The following is a 23103-nucleotide window of genomic DNA, read 5'->3' as shown; positions in this document are numbered from 1 at the left end:
ATGAGGGCGCTACATGTATTACATATTTTATTATTTGATTGACGTCCGGAATAAATCCAACTGACTCAAACACACATACAAATACATCTGACTCACAATGAGAATAAAAATCCAGCTGATTAAAATGTATTTAAACCACACAATGCCGTGGTAGCGCACTAAAAACAATTGATACGCGGCCAACGGAGTGTTCCTCGCAATACTGTCCGATAGGAAACATCTGACAAGGAAGAACTTGTATAACCACACTAAAATATATAATGCGTAACTGCAGTTTAGATTTTTATGTGTGCCCTTATGGATCTACGACTGGTCTGAGTTTTAATTAAAGTATTTTTAATCACACGAGATTTAAAATATCCAGACACAGTGGCGACGAAAAGCAGCGTTGTATCCGCAATATGTCTGCGCCCTGTGGCGGTACACATTGAGTGAAGGTACATTCATTTGACATCTTTATTTGTCATTTTCACCTTAATGCAGTTATTATATTGGTTGATAACCACTGTGACAAACCTTGCACGACCTTTAAGCATTTTATGTTTTTAATATCTTTTTTATTTTACTATATGTTCTGTAGAATCTAGATTTTAATCATGTTGATACCGTCTGATTACGATATTTATGAAACTTACTACGGTAGTTCAAACACTACCATGTCCAAAACATAATAGTATAATTATTAATTTGTGATATTTTCAAATCCTTGTTTGTGTGTTTCAGGTCATGTGGAAGGTTGTGCATGTGGCGTCACCAAGAATCTGGACCAGAGATGTACAGAAGATATGGTGCACGTGGAGATGCAGGCTCTGTTCATCAACCTTAGTTAATACACCACCAACACACACCAGGACTCAAGCAGAGAAAGCCAAACGTAGACGAGAGCGAGAGAAGACTATACTGAATAGTGTGGGTTGTGTGTTATTTCTATACCAAACATTTAGGTTGTGTTTTAAGCCATACCGATAAGTAAGGTCCTATTGTTTATTTGACCCCTGCAGGATGGTAATGATGTTGGACTGGAGTGGTCTGAAAAAGAGAAAATAACATATACAGCTGCCCTCTTACCTGGAGAGAAGAAAGGTAACAAAATAGATTCATTCTGCTGATAAAAATGTATGAAGCTTTTAAGACAGCCCTACTAGGAGCACTGATATAAAAAAAAACTATGAAATATATTCCCCTGTTAGTGAAATCCAGGCTAAAGTCTTATAATCTAATGATAAGATTTGGAGTTGCATTGATTTATTATTAAAAATATCAAGGTTATATTTTCACATATTGTTCTTTACATAATATAGGAAGATTTTAGGTAGAAAAGCAGTAAGCCTTACCTATAGTCCTAAAGAGAGATCAGAGAAATTAAAACTAGTTGGTTTATATTAGTATCAACTATAATCATTATAATTTAGTAATATCAAATCCAAACTTTTCTTTCAGACACCTCCCTGCCCTTCCCACAGTCCTACAGCCCAGAATATGTGGAGTTCGGCTGGTATCAATGGTGGGAGAAACAGGGATTCTTCAGTCCTGAGCAACATGTAAAGGAGACATTACAGTTCAATACTGAGCAATGCTTGATATATATTAATTATATACATATAAAATAAATGCTTTAGAGACACTGTTAACAGTCTTGTAAAGGTATAACTTTTAACACATTTTGATCTTTTTGATATTTTCTTTTCTCAGAGTAAACTTCCTCATGCAAGAGACGAATATTTCTCCTTTTGTATTCCACCACCAAATGTCACGGGTACTTTACATCTCGGACACGCGATGACAGTGGCTATAGAAGATGCCGTGGCTCGCTGGTAACGTTTTAATGCAAATAAATGATCCTTCCAGACTAAAGCCCTTTTCACACAGACATTACGGAAAATACACGGAAAATGCATCCGGGATTTGTCCGAAATCGTATTCACACTCCCATTGATTTTCTGGAATGTGCGTGTGCGTTCACACAGATACCGTAAAGATCACGTAAAGACGTGTGACGTGTAAAAACTACCAAGTGCAGGACTTTATATTGATGATATTTGATGAGCTCCCTGATCTCTGCTTCATTCCAGTTCTTTAAACATTTCTCATTGTGAATGTTAATGCTTTTAAACCCCGTTTTAAAGAACTGAACGATATATCTTGTTGCGATGACGCACGTGCATTTTTGTTTATTATAAGCCATATGAGCGTGTGTGATGCCCTATTCTAATGTTGCTGAATGATTTCCGCTTTTTTCTCACTAGCCCACGCCACTTACGTCATTGTTTCTGCATCCTTTTTCCGGGAGCGATCCCAGAACATTTACAGGATGTGTTTGCGTTCACACAGAAGCCTCTCTGGCAATTTTACAGAAATATTCTGGGACCAAAGTGCTGTGCGAATGAGGTCTAACAGTACTAATTGCCTTTAGGGAAGTCATGCCACTAGACGGCCATGTTTGTACTGAGCCCCTTAGGTGACATCGTTTAGTTTCATGTGCTCACGTGAAAATATTACGTGCTCGCGTGAAACTATTACGTGCTCGCGTGAAACTATCGCGCGCGCACGTGAAACTTTCGCTTTCACGTGCGCGCGCGATAGTTTCAGGTGAGCACGCGAAACTAAACTTTAAAAAAAAATTCTGCACATGAAGGTTTCGCGTGAGCACATGAAAGTTTCACGTGAGCATATGAAACTAAACATTATTTAATTATTGCTCCATGTCCCCTTAGGGGCTCCGTATGTTTGCAATGCCTTTAGGTAGTTTTTTTTTAGCCATGCAAGACTAAAATCCTATGTACATGAATATATATCTCTAAAATCACAATTTAACAACATATTTCTAAACAATAATTAAACCTGACATCAACTGTACCATAACTTGTGTTTCTTAAGCTCAAATTATGCTATAAAAAACTCTATCAATGGCGTTCCAGCTGCAAGCGCCTCATTTGATTGGTTGTGGCTAGAAGGTATACAGCAATGGCCAAAATCTTGTGAAATCTCAGTGAACGAGCACTGTTTTATCCTAGTCCTACCCCCAAACCTAACCCTGAACTCAACATTTCATGGGATTTAGGCCATAGCTGTATCCCATCTAGTCATAACTGCTATTTTCATTCTAATCCTACCACCCAAACCTAACCCTAAACCCAACAAATCGGGAGAAAAAGGCCTTCTGTATCCCATCTAGCCAAAACCCACTTGACTTTATATAGAGCCCCTCCCCCAGAAAATAAGTCTTTATGGATTGATGATTGGTTCTTAAAACTGGAAGGCGGGACATCTGTTAGCAGAGCAGTCATATCGAGCTTTGCATTTTTTCCCTATTCAAAGTAATAGGAGTACTTAATCTTGTTATAACCGATATCTTTGACACTACCTGTTAAAATTTCATATTTTTTCCACGTTGTAGAATAGTCATTAAAACATTTAATAATAACACAGATTGAGGTATGGGTCGTGAGTAAAGCAGTGAGATATTTTTAAGAAATTAAAAGTATTTTATGATCTGTAAGTTGTTGATGTGCATCATGGGATACTTGTTTTCAACAGTTTTGAATGTGTTTCCATGTACGCCGTACACTTGTTGGTTGCAATTCCTTTACTATGTGTTCAAACACAAATTAGATCAGAAGATTTTTGTTTCAGTAACGTGTTTGAAAACCTTTGAGAGTTATAAAACATAATTTTTTTTACAATCTTAAAATACACCCCAATACCAAGATGATCAATGTTATTAACTTGTTTTTACTTTTTTTATTGCTTTCAACAGGCGAAGAATGCAGGGTTACAAAGTGCTGTGGGTTCCAGGCTGTGACCATGCTGGGATTGCGACACAGGTATCTCATCTCTGTTTATCATTTAAACTACAGTGTTGAGATGAGACATGAGTTCAGATGTTCTTGTGATGGCCTGTGTTTGTCAGTCAGTGGTTGAAAGGAAACTGTTGCGTGACCAAGGAAAGCTCAGGCAGGACTACAGCAGAGATGAGTTCCTCCAAGAAGTCTGGAGATGGAAAAATGAGTGAGTTTCCGTCTCGCTCGCCCTGCAGCTCTTCGTGTCTTTGTACTTTTGCAATGTGCCGTGTCGTAAATGATTGAATCTGTTGTTGTAAATGTGCTCTACAGGAAGGGGGATGAAATTTATCATCAGCTGAGAAAACTGGGTGCATCTCTGGACTGGAGCAGAGCGTGTTTCACAATGGACCCGGTAACTAAACAATTTTTTTTTTGGACATTACATTTTCTGTATGCATTCAATACCTGCATTGTGAATGTATTGCTCTCCTGATTGCACTGATTTACCCACAATGCACTACGCCAAATTTACCATTTACTATTTATGTACTGCACAGTGTTTTGTAAGCTGGTTTTCATAGCTATTTATTGCTACCCATAATGCACCAGTGTATTTTTTCTTCTGTAGGGTTTCAGCAGTGCTGTTACAGAGGCGTTTGTCAGACTGTGTGACTCTGGTCTTATCTATCGCTCTGAAGGTTTGGTCAACTGGAGCTGTGCATTAGAGTCGGCCATCTCAGACATAGAGGTACATCGCAGAGACGTGCCACTTCTATCACTGTCACGTGTTTTTTGCGCGCTAACACTTGATTTGATATATTAAGGTGGATTCAAAAGAGCTGTCAGGCAAAACTCTTTTGTCGGTTCCTGGCTATCAGCAGAAAGTGGAGTTTGGGACCATGGTTACATTTGCGTATCCCTTGGATGGACAGGGCGAGTGGGGTTTTGTTGATTTATCTTGATTATTATCGCGTTTTTCTTTGTGACTAAAGTATAATCTTATTTTTTAGATGGAGAGGTTCCCGTGTCAACCACACGACCGGAGACGATGCTGGGAGATGTGGCTATTGCTGTGCATCCTGATGATCCACGATATCGAGTAAGTAAAAAAAACAAAATTTGGTATCTGGTTTGTACCTTACATTGTGCTTTAATGAACTGACTTATTTTGAATATGCCTGCGTTAAAAGATATTTAGTATACAGTGTGCATGCTGCGTACCTTGTATAGTATGCATATTTGTTTAGTTTAAACATAACTAGATGACCTAACATTTTAAAGAAACAAAGTATGCATTCATTGTTTCAGAGAGATTGTTTTACATTTTCAAGAATTTCTGATTTCTGCTTTAATAATTATTTTGATTATAGTCATATGTATATTAGTCTGTCTTTCTTTTTTAACCAGGCTCTTCATGGCAAATACTGTAGGCATCCTTTTACAGATCGATTATTACCTATTATCACTGACACTATGGTGGATATAAACTTGGGCACAGGTATTTCATCCACACAATATCTGTTTTAGAAAGCATGCTTGTCCTTATAATATTCATCAGAATAAATAAATTCATACAGGTTTAGAACAACATGAGGATGAATAAATGATGACAGACTTTTCATTTTTGGGTGTACTATCCCTTTAAATCCTTTATTATATAATCATGTACTGTATGTGTAATAAAGCTTTATTAGTGTTTTTACCAACAATGATAATTTTTTCTCTGCGTTAATAGGTGCTGTTAAACTGACACCAGCTCATGACCACACCGACTTCCTGCTATCTCAGAGGCACGCGCTGCCACGCCTCACTGTGATTGGAGGAGATGGAACCATGACCTCACTATGTGGCCAGTGGTTGGAGGTAAAGATGTCTATTAATTTACATATTACCATTTTAAAGACATGCCACAGCATATTAATATCCGTAGGAATGTTTATATGACATTGCATGTGTGTGTCACATCAGGGAGTCAAACGCTTTGATGCCAGGGAGCGGGTGATCGATGCACTGATGGAAAAGAAGTTGTTTAGGGAAAAGAAGAGTCACCCCATGTCCTTACCAATTTGCAGGTAAATAACAAGAAGGTAAAGTTAAATAAACACAAGCTCTTGTTTGTTTTTGGTTTATTGGACATATTTCTCCTCTTTAAATTATTTTAAGGCTGGTTTATACTACACGACTTGAGCGCGCTTGAGCACCGGTTTACTGTTAGAAAATCTAGCGTGCTAGTTCCCACAAGTCGGAGCCAGTCTCCTCCATGAGCACAAGTTCAGGAAGCAAGAGAAAAAATAGAGCCCCTGTCCCAAATGGCGCACTTCATGTGTACTTTCGGTCTCGTGGCCTTAAATTGTGCGTGCTTGCTTAGTATACAAGTTCCTAGGGTGTCCCATCTGTCAATTTTACGCTTTGAAGTGTGCTCATCAGCGCCCCTTTTGCAACCTTGATGCGGTTTTCAGCAAAGCCCCCTCTGCAGCAGGCTTCGCACACTTTACCAACCCAGAAGTCATCACGAAAGAGCAATCAGAGCAATCAGATCAATCAGACGACAGAAGGGAGGAGTTCACACTGACGGGCAACTTCTCTTCCTATTTCCGGGGTGACGCTCGAGTCTGTACCAAAATACGACTCCGGTGCACCCTCGTGGACTCGCATCAAGGGTCCCTAAAGTCTGCACTACAGGATGTCATCAAAGTGTGGACTCTAAAGGAGGATCACAAGTCCGGAGTGTGCCATTTGGGACAGGGCCAGAAATGAAAGAGTCGGGCATATTAGAATTTAAAAGAGAGAGTTCACCCAAAAATGAGTCAGTGGTTACAATCAGCTGTGTGCTTATTTTCATTTCTCAAAATATCTTCTTTTGTGTTTATCAGAAAAAAGAAATTCATACAGGATGAGAATTTTTTTGGGTGAACTGTGATCTAGAAGTCAAGTAGTGCAATCCAGTTTTTAAGGGATAGTTCACCCAATAATGCATATTTTGTCGTTAATAACTCACCCTCATGTTGTTCCACACCTGTAATACTTTTGTTCATCTTCTGAAAAATTTATATATTTTTTGATAAAATCTGAGAGCGTTCTGAGCCCTCATATACAGCAACGCAACTCACAACTTTCAAGGCCAAGAAAGACAGTAAAAACATTGCTAAAATAATCCATGTGTCTACAGTGGTTCAATCTTCATTTCAAATATACTTTTTGTGCTCAAAAAGTCTGATGTGTATTCACAAAAATCACTCCATGCATGCATTAAACACTGATGTTGTGTGTCAGCATTAGACATATATATACATACATGCAAGATTGAACCGCTGTAGTCACATCCACTATTATAAAAATGTTTTTACTGCCTTTTTGGACTTCGAAAGTTGTGAGTTGCGTTTCTGTCTACAGGGGCTCAGAAATGCTGTCAGGTTTAATTAAAAACATAAAAATTTTGTGTTCAGAAGATGAGTAATTTATGACAAAATTCTAGTAATTCTGGGGTAAACTATCCTTTTAAACCAGACCATTTCTTACATACATTCTAATTGGTTTTTGGCTGAACTTTAACAAACGGCTTCTGACCTTGTGTCCTGTCTTTGTCTTATTTTTTATCTCATAGTCGTTCTGGAGATGTCATTGAACCGCTGCTGAAGAGACAGTGGTTTGTACGATGTCAAGAAATGGCACAAAAAGCAGTTCAAGTGAGTGAGTGTGTTTTAAACAAACAGATCACATTTCAAATAAAGCAGATGTGCTAAACCACACACATTTAAAGGGGACATATCATGAAAATCAGTTTTTTCCACGTTTAAGTGCTATAATTGGGTCCCCAGGGCTTTTATCAACCTAGAAAATGTAAAAAAGGTCAACCCACTAACTTAGTTTTGGTAAACCAAGCATGTGGAAAAAAATAAGTCATTGAAATTTGGTTCCCCTTGTGATGTCAGAAGGGGATAATACTGCCTCTTAATCCGCACTATCCAACCACGGCACTGCCATTTAGTGCACAGATCAGCTCATTTGTATTTTAAAGGACACACCCTAAAACAGCAAATTTTTGCTCACACCTACAAAGTGGCAATTTTAACATGCTATAATAAATTATCTATATGATATTTTGAGCTAAAACTTCACATATGTACTCTGGGGACACCAAAGATTTATTTCAAATCTTAAAAAAGCCTTGTGAAATGTCCCCTAATCTTGGCTTTGTTCACATGCCCTTGTTTTGTCAACATTAAACAATTTGCCCATAGCTTGCGGGTCATTAACTGCCCCCGTCAATACTCCTTAGAGAAAAGAGTGCAGAGAAACATTGAGCCATCAAGAGTTAGAAAACCACATTCCTGCTACTCGCTTTTCGTTTGCTCATTTAAAGGAGACCTATTAAGCCCATTTTTACAAGATGTAATAAATGTTCCCAAAACGTGCCTGTGACATTTTAGCTCAAAAAACCCACAGATCATTTATAATAGCATCTCCAAAATGCCCCTATTTGGGTGGGAGCAAAAATGTGTTGTTTTCGTGCCTGTACCTTTAAATGCAAATGAGCTGCTACTCCTCAATCCCTTACCAAAAGAGACACTGAGCGCTTTTGGTTAAAATAGATCTGATTCTTGTAAATACGGTCTGAGACAATAGTATCTCACTATTGAGATGTGGCAGACAGCGTACAACTCGCTGAGGGTGGGAACTATGGTAATGCAGGACTGTCAGTCAGTAGCTGTGGGCGGGGCTTCATCAGTGTGATGTCACATTAACAGGAGAATCAAAACGACATATCTAATAAGACTGCTTTTTTATGCAAAAAGTGGATTTTGCATAATAGGTGCCCTTTAACTTTATTGTATTTAATGATTATAATAAGTGAAGCATTGACATCTCTTGTAAATGTTCTGTTTAGGCAGTAGAAGAGGGCGATCTACAAATAACTCCTCACTTTTATACAAAAATGTGGAAGAACTGGCTGTCTAACATCAGGTTAGTTATGCCGTAGTAAGACGTTATGGTAACACTTTACAATAAGGTTGTGTTTGTTAACGTTTGTAAATGCATAAGCTAACATGAATTTAACATAAACAACAGTATTTATTCATCCCTGTTAATTATAGTTAATGTCAGTACAGTTGTTCATGTTAGTTCACTAATGTTAACTAATGTTACAACTTTTGATTTAAAAAATGTATTAGTAAATGCTAAAATTCACATGAATTAAGATTAATAATGCAGAATTGTTTATGGATAGTTCATTTTAGCTAATGTATTATTTACTAATGTTAACTAATACAACCTTATTATAAAGTGACATTATTCTTCAGAATACATCTTTTTGATTGGTCAATCACATTATTGAACTTCTACACACTCAATATCAGTTAATATTTCATGTGTGTTATGTATTTGGTATGTAGCCATCCTGTTATTATCGTTTGATTATAAATAATCCCTCAATAATGAACTTATGCTCTGTAAAACTTTGCAGCGATTGGTGCATTTCCAGACAACTTTGGTGGGGTCATCAGATACCAGCCTATCGAGTGACGTTACAAAACTCCAACAACACAGAAGAGGTGGGGCCTATAACATTATAATTAAAGTTACTATTGGGGCTTTTCCATTGGATAGTATGACCCAGTATGGCTTGGTACTGCTCACTTTTGGGGTGTACAGTACCTAGTACCTGATACTTTTTTAGTACCGCCTCGGTTGAGGTTCCCGTACTGATACCAAAAAGTGCTGTGTAAAACTGCAGATCACTGATTGGTCAGAGGGAATCGTCACTTTTAGCATCATTGCTAAATGCAAGATTAGCTTCCGCCCGTGCGCCATCTAGCAAACCAAGTGATGTCATCAGCTGTGCTTATTGTAAAAGTTCCCAAACTCCATTTTAGGGATTATAAACATCCACATGCCGAGAATAAATAACACCATTGCATCTATACGCTCTGTTGCTCTTATGTTGAGCATTTGTGTGTTTCGCGTTTACAATGATGTCACGGCAGTAGATGCGACGCGACTGTAACGTTAAGTCTTTTATCCCACCCACTCTGAAGCAGCTAAACTGCAGTGAAAAAACAAACCAAGCGAGCAGAGCCACGTCATACAACACAATGGAAAAGTGACGTCTCTTTACTTGCAATGATGAACTGTGACCTGAATACATCGAGATGTGTCGTTTTAACAGAAGGTGTCTTGTTTAGGAGAACTGGGTTTGGGGCAGAACCGCCGCAGAGGCTCGAGAACGTGCTGCCGAGAAGTTTGGAGTGAATCCAGATCACATAACACTCACACAGGGTGACTGTCATAGAGTTCACATTAAAGCTGCAATTTGTAACTTTTGCCTCTTTATCGCCATCTCTGTTTGAAATATAAAATTGCAGGGACATTTTCTGTACGTTGTGGTTCGCCTCGCTACTATGCACCTATGATCACAAGTACATCCTAAAACACTTGCCTGAAATGTTTCCCATTATCTTTAAAGTATTTCAGCATGAAGGCGTGTGCTTCATTGAAATGAAACATAATAATTTCTTTCATTAGAACAGTAAAACTATTAAAAATATTTTTAAAATGCACAAATTACAATGTGGCTCTTATTTCAATAAACTTTCCTTTTCATGAAAACTTTGTTTCATGTTTAGATCCAGATGTGCTTGATACCTGGTTCTCATCAGGTCTGTTTCCATTCGCCATGCTCGGCTGGCCCCAGCAGGTACTTCAATATAAACTCCATTCTTCCACATCAGCAGCTCATGAAAGAAGCCAGACATCAAAAAAACACCAAAGTATGTCTGCTTATTGATTTGTTGCTTTGATCCGACTCCCTATTCACAGACAGAAGACCTGAAACAGTTCTACCCCAACACGATTCTGGAAACAGGAAGTGACCTCATCTTTTTCTGGGTGGCCAGGATGGTGATGCTGGGCAAAGAGTTAACTGGCCAGCTGCCCTTTAAACAGGTTACTCATAACTTATTATGCTGTATCATAAGATAGACAGGATTTGAAATTCGAATACCCATATGGCAATGTGCGTGTGCGTCACGTACCAACAGCATCTAAAAATGGCACAGAGATATGTAACTGTCTATTTGAAATGTTTCACTATGTTTATCACTTTATTTCTCTCCATCACCATGGCTGTCTATCGCACAGGTGCTCTTTCACTCTTTGGTGAGAGATAAATATGGGCGGAAGATGAGTAAATCTTTAGGAAATGTCATTGATCCTCTGGATGTTATTTCGGGTGTCTCTCTGGAGGTATGGCAACCGATACGCACACACAGTTTCTGCCAAACTAAGTCCGTTTTCTTACTTGTGTTCACATATTTCCAGAAACTAAGTCTTTATTTTCGTGATTTGCAATGTGGTATTGCTGGTTGATGATTTTTCTTTCTTGGAAGTGGTTATCATTATGTAAGACAAAAATGTGTACTGCGCCAGTGCACTGCACAAAATGATTTTCTTTCTAAAAATATCAAGAAATTCTTAAATAAAGCTGTATTTTCTTGATTAGCAAAATTACCTAGGAAAGTAAGTCTAGTATCTAGACAAAAAATATATAATTTAATCAAATTAGTGCTTAAAACAAGCAAAAAAATAGGGATGCACCGATACCACTTTTTTGGAATACGAGTACGAGTACTTGAATTTCAGTACTTGCCGATACCGAGTACTTAATAAAAAACACGATTTAAATTTACAGGTAACAGCTTTAGTCATATAATTTAACAAAAAAAGAAGGGACTAGTTTTCCAGTTTGTTGTAAACTCTGCCTCTTTAGACAACATAAGAGGCATTAACCCCTTAAACGCCGCTCAAACATAGACATTTCTCAGACCGTGGTATCGATCCCTGGTATCGGGGGACTTTTAACGAGTACAAGTACTTTAGAAAATCTGTTATTGAGGCCGATACCAGTATCGGTATCGGTGCATCCCTAAAAAAGAATCTGCCAATGGAATAAGAAAAAATTTCTTGAATAAGTTTACTTTATTCTTAAACACTGAATTTAAGAAAATTACTTTTTTTGCTTGTTATAAGCACAAATTTGATTAAATTTTTGTCTAGATACTAGACTTACTTTCCTAGGTCATTTTGCTCATCAAGAAAATACAGCTTTATTTAAGAATGCAGATGAGCCATCATTATGCATGGTCTATTTACATAGAAGAGAAAATAAGTCTAGTTTTTAGACAAAAAATATAAAATTTAAGCGGATTTTTGCATAAAATAAGCAACAAATCTGCTAATGTAATAAGAAAAATTGTCTATAATTAGGTGTTTATTAAAAAAGTAAAGTTATTTCAAGAAAGTATTTCTTAATCCATTCATTGGCAGGATTATTTTGCTTGTTTTAAGCACTAATTTACAAAAAATATAAACTTTGACTTATTTTCCTAGGTCATTTTGCTCATCAAGAAAATACATCTTAATTTAATAATCTTTAGATATTTTTACTGAAAACAAAACAAAAATACTAAGTAAGAAAGTAATTTTTTTGCAGTGCAGGGATGTGACGCCAACAAATCCACAATTCAGCATTTTTAGTGATTTTTACAAAAGTTTTACAAAATGCCTTCCAGGAATTTTTTTTCTAAAAATATATAAACATACAAATATATCAAATGAAATAACAAACAATAAACAAACCAACAAACCAAACGGGGAATTTTTTTATCTTATCTATATGTTGTTTCTCTGCTTATAAACTCTTAAATATGGGTATTTTTCAAAAAGCTGAAATAATTGTATATTAAAGCAACACTATGTAGTTTTTTTACCTTTAAATAATGTCTCTAAAATTATTTCAGTGATAGAACAACTTTTAACTGGACAAATTGTACTGTTGCTGCAACCTGAGCAGCCTCCTAGCTGCTACAAGCACACTCTGAAAGTGACGGTGGAGGGTAGGAAACACAGCCCCGCCCCTCCCCCTGCCTGCAGAAGAGTGTCTGATACCAGGCACTGTTGCACTTTTCAACCACACGAGGGAGCTGTAAGTCATTTTTACATGGAAACTACATAGTGTTGCTTTAAGGAAATAAGGAATTTTGTTAAAGATGTCGATTATCAAAAGACTCGATTATCAAAATATACACGCAGTGTAACATTAATAAATACTTTTTAACATTTTTAATAAATAAAGTTTTTTATAAATTTGGTAAGCGGTATTACAGATAAAAAAAAGAGTTAAAGGTGTCCATATGAAGTCCTTAACAACACATTTTACTAATGATAAATCATTTATATATATATATATATATATATATATATATATATATATATATATATATATATATATATTTACTTTATATCCTAATGATTTATGGCATAAAAGAAAAATCGATTTTGACCCATACAATGTATTTTTGACTATTGCTACAAATATACCCATGCTGCTTATGGTTTTGTGGTCCAGGGTCAAATACTAGTTTGTTAAACGAAATATATCATACTCATTTTTTAACATCTATTATGTTAACAGCTATCGTGTTCTTATTGTCATGACAACTTTATGGTCCTGTCAATAACATAACATGGTCTGATCTCAACAGGTACTTCAAAAGAAAATCAAAGAAGGAAACTTAGATCCGAGAGAGCGCGTTGTTGCCATGGAAGCACAGGTCAGTACGAGGTTCATCTGTGTTTTGATGATTTTAGCAGTCGTTCCCAACTGAGCAAGGTTACCTCGTTCCCTATGTGTCCTTTCTACAGAAGAAAGATTTCCCTAAAGGTATTCCAGAGTGTGGGACCGACGCTTTGAGGTTTGCTCTCTGCTCTTACAAAGCCCAGGGTGAGTCAACCTCATTACAAACTTCTGTCATCAAACGATACCATCAGAGGAACCCAGAGATCTTTATTGGCTCCGTTGACATTTTGTTTAAATCCTCAAATCTCAGGGGATGACATCAGTCTGTCTGTGTCCCACGTGTTGAGCTGTAGACACTTCTGTAATAAGATGTGGCAGGCGGTACGATTCACCCTCGCCGCGTTGAAGGACGCGAGTTCGCCCGCATCATTAGCCGAGGTACGCGGATGCAAACACCTCTTCATTAAATCAATATCAGCCTCAACCTTCCCACCGGGAGCTGTGAGAGCCGATCTGCATGTTGCCATTATAATTTAATGGTCTTCCTTCTCCATTCTGTATTTGGTTGTAAATTTAGTGCGTACTTTATCATGTTTTCTATTTTTCACCTGCACTATGTTGTCTTTCTGGTTCTGCTTTTCAATTCCCTTAGTTGCTTTAATGAGACACAAAATGAGATGGGTAAACAAACTGTGCCAGTGCCAAATCTGTTGTACTTGTAAATGACAGAAATTTATTTGAACGCGTGAGGCTACAGTTATTCATGGGATCGCCCTACTGGCCTTCATTATTTTATATATAATGAATTGAATATTGGTTGGTGTTTTCGGACGTTTTACGAATAAATCGCGATTCAACAAAAACTTTCGTACAATGTTTTTTTAAATGTACGAAAAAATTAAAGAACAACTAATACCAGATGAATGCAATAATAATTATGTACGCTATAATCATACTATGCTATAATGTATATAATAATGTTGATGTATAATACTTACATAATTATATTTATATTATAATATTTTATGTTATTATATACATTATCTATATTATTACTATTATATACAGTATATTATACATTAATATATATGCTATATGCTTTTTCTACAAGATGCGCACAATGACAGATCGTACTGAAAGTTTTCTTGATAAGTTCAAATGTTCGTATAAAAACCTACGCAATAATTCATAAATGAGACCCAATGTTTGTTTCAGCAATTTTGACGTATCGAGTTCTGATTGTGTAGCTTGTTTAGTGTGTTGTGATTCGACAGCAGCTTAGCAGAGCCGTTTGAGCCAAAGCTGGCGACTGACGTATTCCTGTGGGCGGAGTTTAGTCAAAAAGTTTTATTGATGTCATTCAACCCGGAAGTAGAGGGCTGTAGTCCAAACCGGCTGTTCGTTGTAGGCTTTGAAAGGGGAATTCTGTTAAAGAAAATATATCGCCTGGCAGTGAACTTTGAGCTTTAGCATTTTGCAGGTATTATTTATGCACTAACAGCAACATTACACACTAACTAAAGTTTGAAAGATGGGATCAGGAAAAAAGTGACCTTTAAATGCCGCACTTCATGTAGAATTGCGTTCTCGTGGATTTACGATGGCCGCCAGGTGCGCGTATCCCTTTTTCAGTCAATATGCACCCTTGATGCACACTTGGGTAGGGCACCTATGGGCACTTAAAAGCAGACTTCTTCCTGACAGTCAAAGCGGAGTTATGTCACAAAAGTGAAGACCGACTGTTTAGAGTGCCATTTGGGACAGGGTGATTGTATATTGTGTATACATTACCAGTCAAAAGTTTAAACACACATCCTCATTCTTTATTAGTATTCAAAAATGTATTACTTTATTTCACACTATAGTCACTATAGTCAATAAAATGTTTACATATGGGTTGTAGATCAGACATGTCGTGACAATACTATATTATATTGACTCTTAGTATTTTTGTTTTGTTTTCATTAAAAAAATCTAAATATTCTCAAATTAAGATGCTTTTTCTTGATGAGCAAAACAAGTAAAATAAATCTACTTTATAGACCAAAAATATCAAATTTATGTGATTTTGAAAACAAGCAAAAAAAATCTGCCAATGTGGTAAGCAAAAAATCGTGAACATTTTTTTCTTAAACACTTAATTCAAGAAAAATTTGCTTAACCCATTGGCAGCTTTGTTTGCTTGTTTAATGCACAAAATCACTTATTTTCTTGGGACATTTTGCTCCTCAAGAAAAAGCATATTAATTTAAGAATTTTTAGATATTTTTACTGAAAATTATTTACTGATATTTTTACTTTTTTGAGTATTTTCAGTGAACAAAAATCTATACACTGCAAAAAATGATTTTTAAGAAAAAAAGAATTCTTAGTATTTTTGTCTTGTTTTCATTAAAAATATCTAAACATTTTTAAATGAAGATGCTTTTTCTTGATGAGCAAAACAACCCAAGAAAATAAGTCTAGTTTATAGACCAAAAATATCAAATTTAAGTGATTTTGTGCATAAAACAAGCAAAAAAAATCTGCCAATGGGGTAAGCAAAAATCTTGAATTTTTTTTCTTGAACACTAAATTCAAGAAATATTCAAGAAAATTTAGCTTACCCCATTAGCAGATTTTTTTTCTTAAATTAAGATGCTTTTTCTTGATGAGCAAAACAACCCAAGAAAATAAGTCTAGTTTTTAGACCAAAAATATCAAATTTAAGTTATTTTGTGCATAAAACAAGCAAAAAAAATCTGCCAACGGGGTAAGCAAAAAAATATTTTCTTAAACACAAGAAAAATTCAAGTTAAAGTTGCTTTTGATTTTCTTGAATATCATTTTATGCAGTGTAGAAAGATGTTCTGTGAAAATGTGTAGTGCTTCGAAATAAAGGTCCCTCATATCAATATTTGACTTGTGGTGCAACATATTGTTGGATTGATCCATATGGATGTATTGTTACACCCCATTTTTCGATTCTTATCACTTATATCACACTATCATCATCTTAAAGCTGCACTGTGTAGATTTTAATGGCATCTAGCTTTTTTCTAGATTGTGAATAACAACCAAATGCTCAGTCCACAGCTCACCCTTCTCTTACGAAACGCATAGTGAAGCTACGGTAGCTGCCATAGGACAAACATGTTGTCTCTTTTATCATAAACCCTTTAGACGCGTCTGCAGCAAGCACTTATTTTGGCATGACACGTGATGCACACACGATCTCTCAAAGCGCAGAACACATATTTTGAAATTACGAACCACACACATGACGGGCTACATACATGTTGTGACGAACTTCGCATCGAGCGTCCTCGAAAAAGTCACCGGCCGCCAATGCTGTAGAAACATGACGGCGACTTTCATCTAAAGAGACCCGTGGTGTATGTAGATATAAATGGCTTATCTAAGGTAATTAAAACAATACAGTTCATTTTGTAAGGTCTTTATACACCACTGGTAATATAGTTATGTATATTATAGTGCATTTCTGTCAAGAGATCCTTCGAAAAGTCCCACATTGGACCTTTAAGTTATCTTATGTTATATTTTAGTTTCTTTAAATAGTGCATCCTAATTTGAAAATTCTTTCATAATATACTGAACCACTTGCTATCTCTGAATACTTTCTGAACAAAACAAATCATAAAATGGCATCTTCTTATCTTCTTATATGGGGCTCAGCATAGCGAAGCTCCCAAAAGCACATACGTCCATCATTAAAGCGCTTTAGCATAACCGTTCAGTTCAACGTGATCTTCAGTCAGATGTGTTCAAACTTTTGTATAGTAATGTATGTTGCTGTTGTATCATCAAATGGCCTATCTGCTCTCTAAACAACCACTATTAAAGGTGTAGCAGAGGATTTTCTCGAATTTTAGAAAAGAACCACCTTCTCCACTTTTTAAAAAAATGCAATTGCGCAGCGCTCCTGATTGACAACTAGGAGGACTGTAAGGGGGTGAAAATTTTTATCCCCCATCCATCCGTTTGGCCCAATGGCGAAGTCCAAACCGCATGGGAAGGATTAATAGCGCGTTCGGTCTTTTCCGGAGCTTTGCATATGACGTTTTGGCGTTACGTAATTTAGGTATATTTATCTCTAATCTGACTCCAAAGACAAAGATTTAGTTTATATTATATTACAAATCGGATTATTACTTTTAAAACTTACAGAATTTAGATGGATGTTTGTTTGTTTATTCTGATAAAGCTCTGGTATTACACTCGTTCATTCGGTTCTCACAGTCGCACATGATCCTAGTACGGGCCTCATAACTAATATACTGGTCAACGGTCGTAAGCGAATCAGTGTTGGTCGCTGCCAGAGGTTGGACTATACGCTTAAGCGGCCGCTTTCTGCGTGCTCAACTTTAAACATACTTTATTTAGTCCCCTTAGAGGTGACACTTAATTATTACAATTATTATTTCTAATCAAGATTAATGAATAGAATAACATTGAAATAAACAGAGGTTGAGGCTGACCCTATTTAGAGTAATCAGAAATGTTACTCTAAACGGAAACACAGCCTCCACGCTTCTAAGTACACTTAAACTAACGCCAATTGCTATTCGTATCTCACAAATCCTCAGCTGATGTATTATTCACTATCTAACTGGGTTTGGGCCGATCCTAGCCTGATTTCAGTCCTTACGGTAACTACGGATACAACGATATTACTTGTAGTGTCAACATTTACCGAGCAACACAGAATAAAATCAAATATAACAATTTATTAACCAGGTAGGTAAAACATAATTCAGAAGCCAATTCACATTCCAATTCAAATACGAGAAAACAAATATAATCAAATGAGAATAATGCATACCTGGCAAGTGATGAATATCTGGTTACAGATTTCTCAAAGTAAAATAAAATACATGATGCTGTGCCAGGACAGCATCATGGGGGTGCATTTCTCGATATTGAAAGTCCCGCCTAAATCTTCCACACATCTCCTTAAATAACCAGAGAACAAAGCATATAGGAATTTTGTACTGATTGGTTGTTGGTAAAACTAAGGGCTGTCCTTAATCTGTATACAGTGGGTGATTGGCTTATGCTTAGAAAGGGAGGTGTCTATCAACATTGAATGAAGTTTCACATATACTTTAACATTGAATTCTGTTGTTATATGAGTGAGACCTGTAACCACTTGCAATGAGACATTCCAATAGAAAACAAATAAGATACAGATTTTAGATTCTTTGTGCATGTAGCATTTCATATACAGTTTGCTTTTAGAGAAAAGAATACAAATGTATGACACCCTAAAGGTGTGTCTTTGAAACCCAAATGTGTCTCAGTGGGAAGTCCACTGTGAATCGTGGAGAGAGGCTTTTCCCGCGCACTCACTTTGCCCCCATGCAGTGTCCTTTGGGGAGGTGCTATCTTATTTCGGAAATTGTCTTACAGGACCAATAGTCTTGATGATCCACCCGGAAAAAGAAAATCCTCTGCAATACCTTTAAAGTGTACTTCTAATTCATTCCTGTCCATTTCTTTTTTTTATCAGACACACCCTGTGTCCAGTATGGACAGGTGGATATGTTCAAGATTGTACAGCACTGTTCAGCAGTGTGAACAGGCTTTTGAGAACTATGAGCTCCACGCGGTCACCTCAGCACTGCATTCGTTCTGGGTCCACAGTCTCTGTGATGTCTACCTGGTGAGTTAGATCTGTAACGTCAATGACAATTAGTACACCACAATCCCCAAAAGGCAATGATTCCTATGTTTCCTGTCTACTTTTTTGTACTTTATTTAGGAAAGCATCAAGCCGGTATTGAAACATGAAAGCTCTGACAGCGAAGAGCAGAGAGTTGGAGAAAGACAGCTGGTCACGTCTGTGTTGTATCACAGTGTGTCAATCTCTCTTTCTCTCCTTTCGCCCTTTATGCCTTTCCTCACAGAGGAGCTATGGCAGAGACTCCTGCCTTACAGTCCGGACTCCATCGAAAACCCCATCAGCCTATGTGTGCAGCCCTACCCAAAAACATCACAGCTGGTGAGCCAATCAAACACATCAATGGAAAAACATTTTGCTCTGGTTGTCACACAAGATGTTCACATCCATGCAATGTGTGTGTGTGTGTGTGTGTGTGTGTGTGTGTGTTATAAAAAAAAAACAGTTAGTGAGGGTTCCTGAATTTGATTGGATTAGAGGTGTTTAAAGACTGCTTACCATATTTTCCAGATTATAAGTCGCTCCGGAGTATAAGTCGGATTAGTCAAAAATGCGTTTTGAAGAGGAAAAAAGTTGCAGGGGACTATACGTCGCATTTATTTAGAAAATTATTTCACAATATCCAAGCCGAAGAACAGACATTTAATCTGGAAAGGCAAGTTATTCAACTAAACAATAGCACAGAACAGCAGGCTGAATAGATGTCCGTACATGTTAATGTAATATTACCATTTACTTACAGAACACAATAGCAAATCGAACATACCTGGGAGGCTGAATAAGCTAACTTAATGCCGAATTAATTCCCGCAGTCATTCCACATCACTGAATCCATTGGATTACATAAATACAGGAGCAGCATAGAGCGGACTCTCGCGGCTGTAGACATTTATGGTTTCTTTTGGTTCATATGACATAATTTTGATGTATAAGTCGCGCCTGACTATAAGTTCCAGTACTAGGATGCTTTATAAAATGGTACTGAGACTAAGTTAAAGATTTTTACAGCAGGGAAAGTGAAACATAAGCATGTGTGATATCCCTACTAAAAAATCCAGCATTAGCTGGTAGCTGGTTTAAGGTGGCAGTAGCTGGTTTAAGTTGGTCCTCCCAGCCTGGCAAAGCTGTTGGTTGGTCCCATAGACTGTAAAAAAAAGATGGACGACGCCTGTTCGCTCTCTTCCATTGGTGAAAAGTGAAGCCGCCAGGGTCCCGATATGGTGGTGACATCTTGGGTCTTGAGTCTGCGCACTAGCGATTTCGGGACCAGTCATGCGCAGTAGTGAGCAGGAAGGGAAGCCGCGAAGTCAAAACCCCGCCCTCGCTCTCGTAGAATGCGCATATCACACGATATCACAGCTGTCAATCATGACGTGACGCCACCATTTTTATATCATTAAATAACTAACTAAACACAAACCTATTTTAAAAACAAACATTTGAATTTACATCATCGTGATAAAAATTACAGTAAATGACAGAAACCAGCTTCGGAAAAAAGATAATTGAAGTGTAATTAAATTTTTTAGTTGGTCTCAAGTCACATTGAATAACATGGGGAGGCGGGGTTTATGACCTATACTGGGACCAGTCACTGGGGGGCGACCGAGACATTTTGGCTTCACTTTTCAGGGCTTGTGCGGCACGCTTGGTTGGTCCATCTTAAAAAGTGACCAAAACACAGCTAGACCAACTTGCTACACCAGCAAAACTAGCCAAAACCAAGCTGGGAGACCAGCTAAAACCAACTCACCAGCTTATGCTATGTCATTCTCAGTAGGGATTGTTTTGTTGTGAACTGTGGGGATGGGAAAATTTTTCCTCCATGTCTTTCATTTTTGTCCTTCAACACAGGATCACTGGTATTTTCCTAAGGAGGATGCAGATTTCACTTTGGTTCAGGAAGTGGTCAGAGTGGCGAGGTTACTGAGGGCTCAGTGCCAGATTACAAGGGAAAAACCTGACTGTAAGGTTTAAAGGATTTCTCCACTTTTCATAATTTACTCACCCCTATGTCATCCAAGTTGTTTATGTCTTTTTTTCAGTCGAAAACGAATTACGTTTTTTGAGGAAAACATTCCAGAATTGTTCTACATATAGTGGACTTTGGTGGACCCCAACAGTTTACAGTTTATTTTCTCCAAAATAAAGTACTTTTAAACATCAAGTTCTTGTCTTGCATTAGCTGTAAGGTGTTCCAGCGTGACCTTACGTATTATGTAATCATGGCGAAAGGTCACATGTTACATATGTGAAACGCACATGGCTTATGCCTCGGCTGGGATCGTTTACAGTCCTTTAAAGCTGCATTGAAACTGTAAACTGTTGAGGTCCACTAAAGTCCACCATATGGAGAAAAATCCTGGAATGTTTTCCCAAAAAAACTTAATTTCGTCTCAACTAAACAAAGAAAGACATAAACATCTTGGATGACATGGGGGTGAATAAATTATCAGATTTTTGTAATATAAGTAGAATATTCCTTTAAATAATGTACTGTATATCAAGTTGTGGCACACATCTTTCATCATGTGACATTAAAATAGTTTTGTCTTTCTAGTGTGGGCAGTGTGTACACCCGATGAAGCTGAGACCCTTCTGCGCTTCAGATCCGCTATCTGCACCCTGGGTCGAATCTCAGAGCTGCATCTGTATTGTCCGGAAGGAGGTTTCACGGATTCACCTCCACCCATGGGCAGTGCTGTAGGGGTGGTGGACCACTCCATTCGCTTGCACCTCAATGTACAGGTAATACAGTTAGATTTTCATTTGTACACTTTTGTAAAGAATCCACATACATTTCTGATCTGTATCTCTACGTCTTTCCTTTAGAATAGCGTTAATGTTGACAAACAGAAAACGCTTCTATCTCAGCGCAGACAAAAACTGGCTGCCAAACTCAAGCAAGCCATCTCACGTACACAGGTGCACAACTACACAGAGAAAGTTCCTGACCGTGTCCGGCAAGAGATGAGCAATAAAGTGAGTAGATTGTAATTTATACTGTCTGAGTAAATCTCAAGAAACTTTTATGCCTATATAAAAATAGACTTTTATGCAGGATATAATGTCTTGCTATTGATTTTGCCATGGAAATTTTGTTGTGGCATTCACATGAGAAATGATCTTAAATACCAAACACTAGCTAGTCTCCTAGATTATGATTATTGTGAAAGTCATTTTGAACCATTTTACCATATTAATGTTTACTAAATGTAAATCCTCATCATTATTCAATATGAAATTATTCAAATGTATTTACTTATGCAGATTGCAGTATTTATGCATGCGCTGCATTTTCTCCATTTGGTGTTTCCCATGAGTAATATATTTCAGCAGCTAAAGGAACATGCATACATTTTTCTTGTGTTTTGAAATTATTAGATTGCAGCCATGGAGGAGGATCTGAAGAACATTGAGGACCAACTTTCGGCTTTGGGTGATATAAGGAAACAAGACTAATGGACGGGCATACATGGACAAATAAATGTATATATTCTTTAAAAAAAATACTTCTTTTGCTCGAGTGACTGGTTTCTTTTAGGGCAAACAATATATGGTTGGTACTAGGGATGCTAAACAATTAATCGCGATTAATCGTTAGCAGAATAAAAGTTTGTTTACATCATATATGTGTGTGAACTGTGTATAATAATTTCGTATAAATAAATGTACACACATGCATGTATATGTTTTAGAAATGTTTACATGTGTATATACATTTGTATATTTATGTATAATTTATATTATATATAAATATAAATACTTAATATATACTTTTTTTTCTTAAAATTATACATGAATGTGTTCATATTTATATATATATATATACATATTTATTATACACAGTTTACACACATATGTGATGTAAACAAAAACTTTTATTCTGCTAACGATTAATCGCAATTAATTGTTTAGCATCCCTAGTTGGTACGTCTTTATTACAGTATGTTTGTTTTGATGTAACATGAATGTAAAATAAAGTATTAAACAAATTATTTTTTATCAGATGATATTGGCCTCATATACATTCTTTAACGCCTTGACCACTTTGAAAATAAATA

General features: G+C 36.9%; 1 protein-coding gene across 1 annotated transcript; it reads left to right on the top strand.

Annotated features, from left to right (window-relative positions):
- The first annotated feature begins 112 nt into the window (after positions 1–112).
- On the top strand, positions 113–22746 carry vars2 (valyl-tRNA synthetase 2, mitochondrial). Its single transcript, XM_065293645.2, has 30 exons — positions 113–437; positions 724–909; positions 1002–1083; positions 1441–1541; positions 1693–1814; positions 3758–3824; positions 3911–4008; positions 4113–4194; positions 4411–4530; positions 4607–4715; positions 4793–4881; positions 5190–5280; positions 5518–5645; positions 5751–5854; positions 7387–7468; positions 8671–8747; positions 9250–9337; positions 9968–10061; positions 10409–10479; positions 10602–10727; positions 10923–11027; positions 13325–13393; positions 13485–13563; positions 13670–13797; positions 18869–19021; positions 19121–19360; positions 20894–21005; positions 21600–21787; positions 21872–22021; positions 22424–22746. Exons 2-30 carry the CDS (start codon positions 727–729, stop codon positions 22499–22501), a joined length of 3216 nt encoding a protein of 1071 aa, XP_065149717.1. The 5' UTR covers positions 113–437; positions 724–726; the 3' UTR covers positions 22502–22746.
- Positions 22747–23103: the final 357 nt, after the last annotated feature.

The sequence above is a fragment of the Paramisgurnus dabryanus genome, chromosome 19 (genome assembly GCF_030506205.2).
Source record: "Paramisgurnus dabryanus chromosome 19, PD_genome_1.1, whole genome shotgun sequence".
NCBI lineage: Eukaryota > Metazoa > Chordata > Actinopteri > Cypriniformes > Cobitidae > Paramisgurnus > Paramisgurnus dabryanus.
Note: the sequence above shows the minus strand (reverse complement) of the source record. Positions and strands in the feature narration are given on the sequence as shown.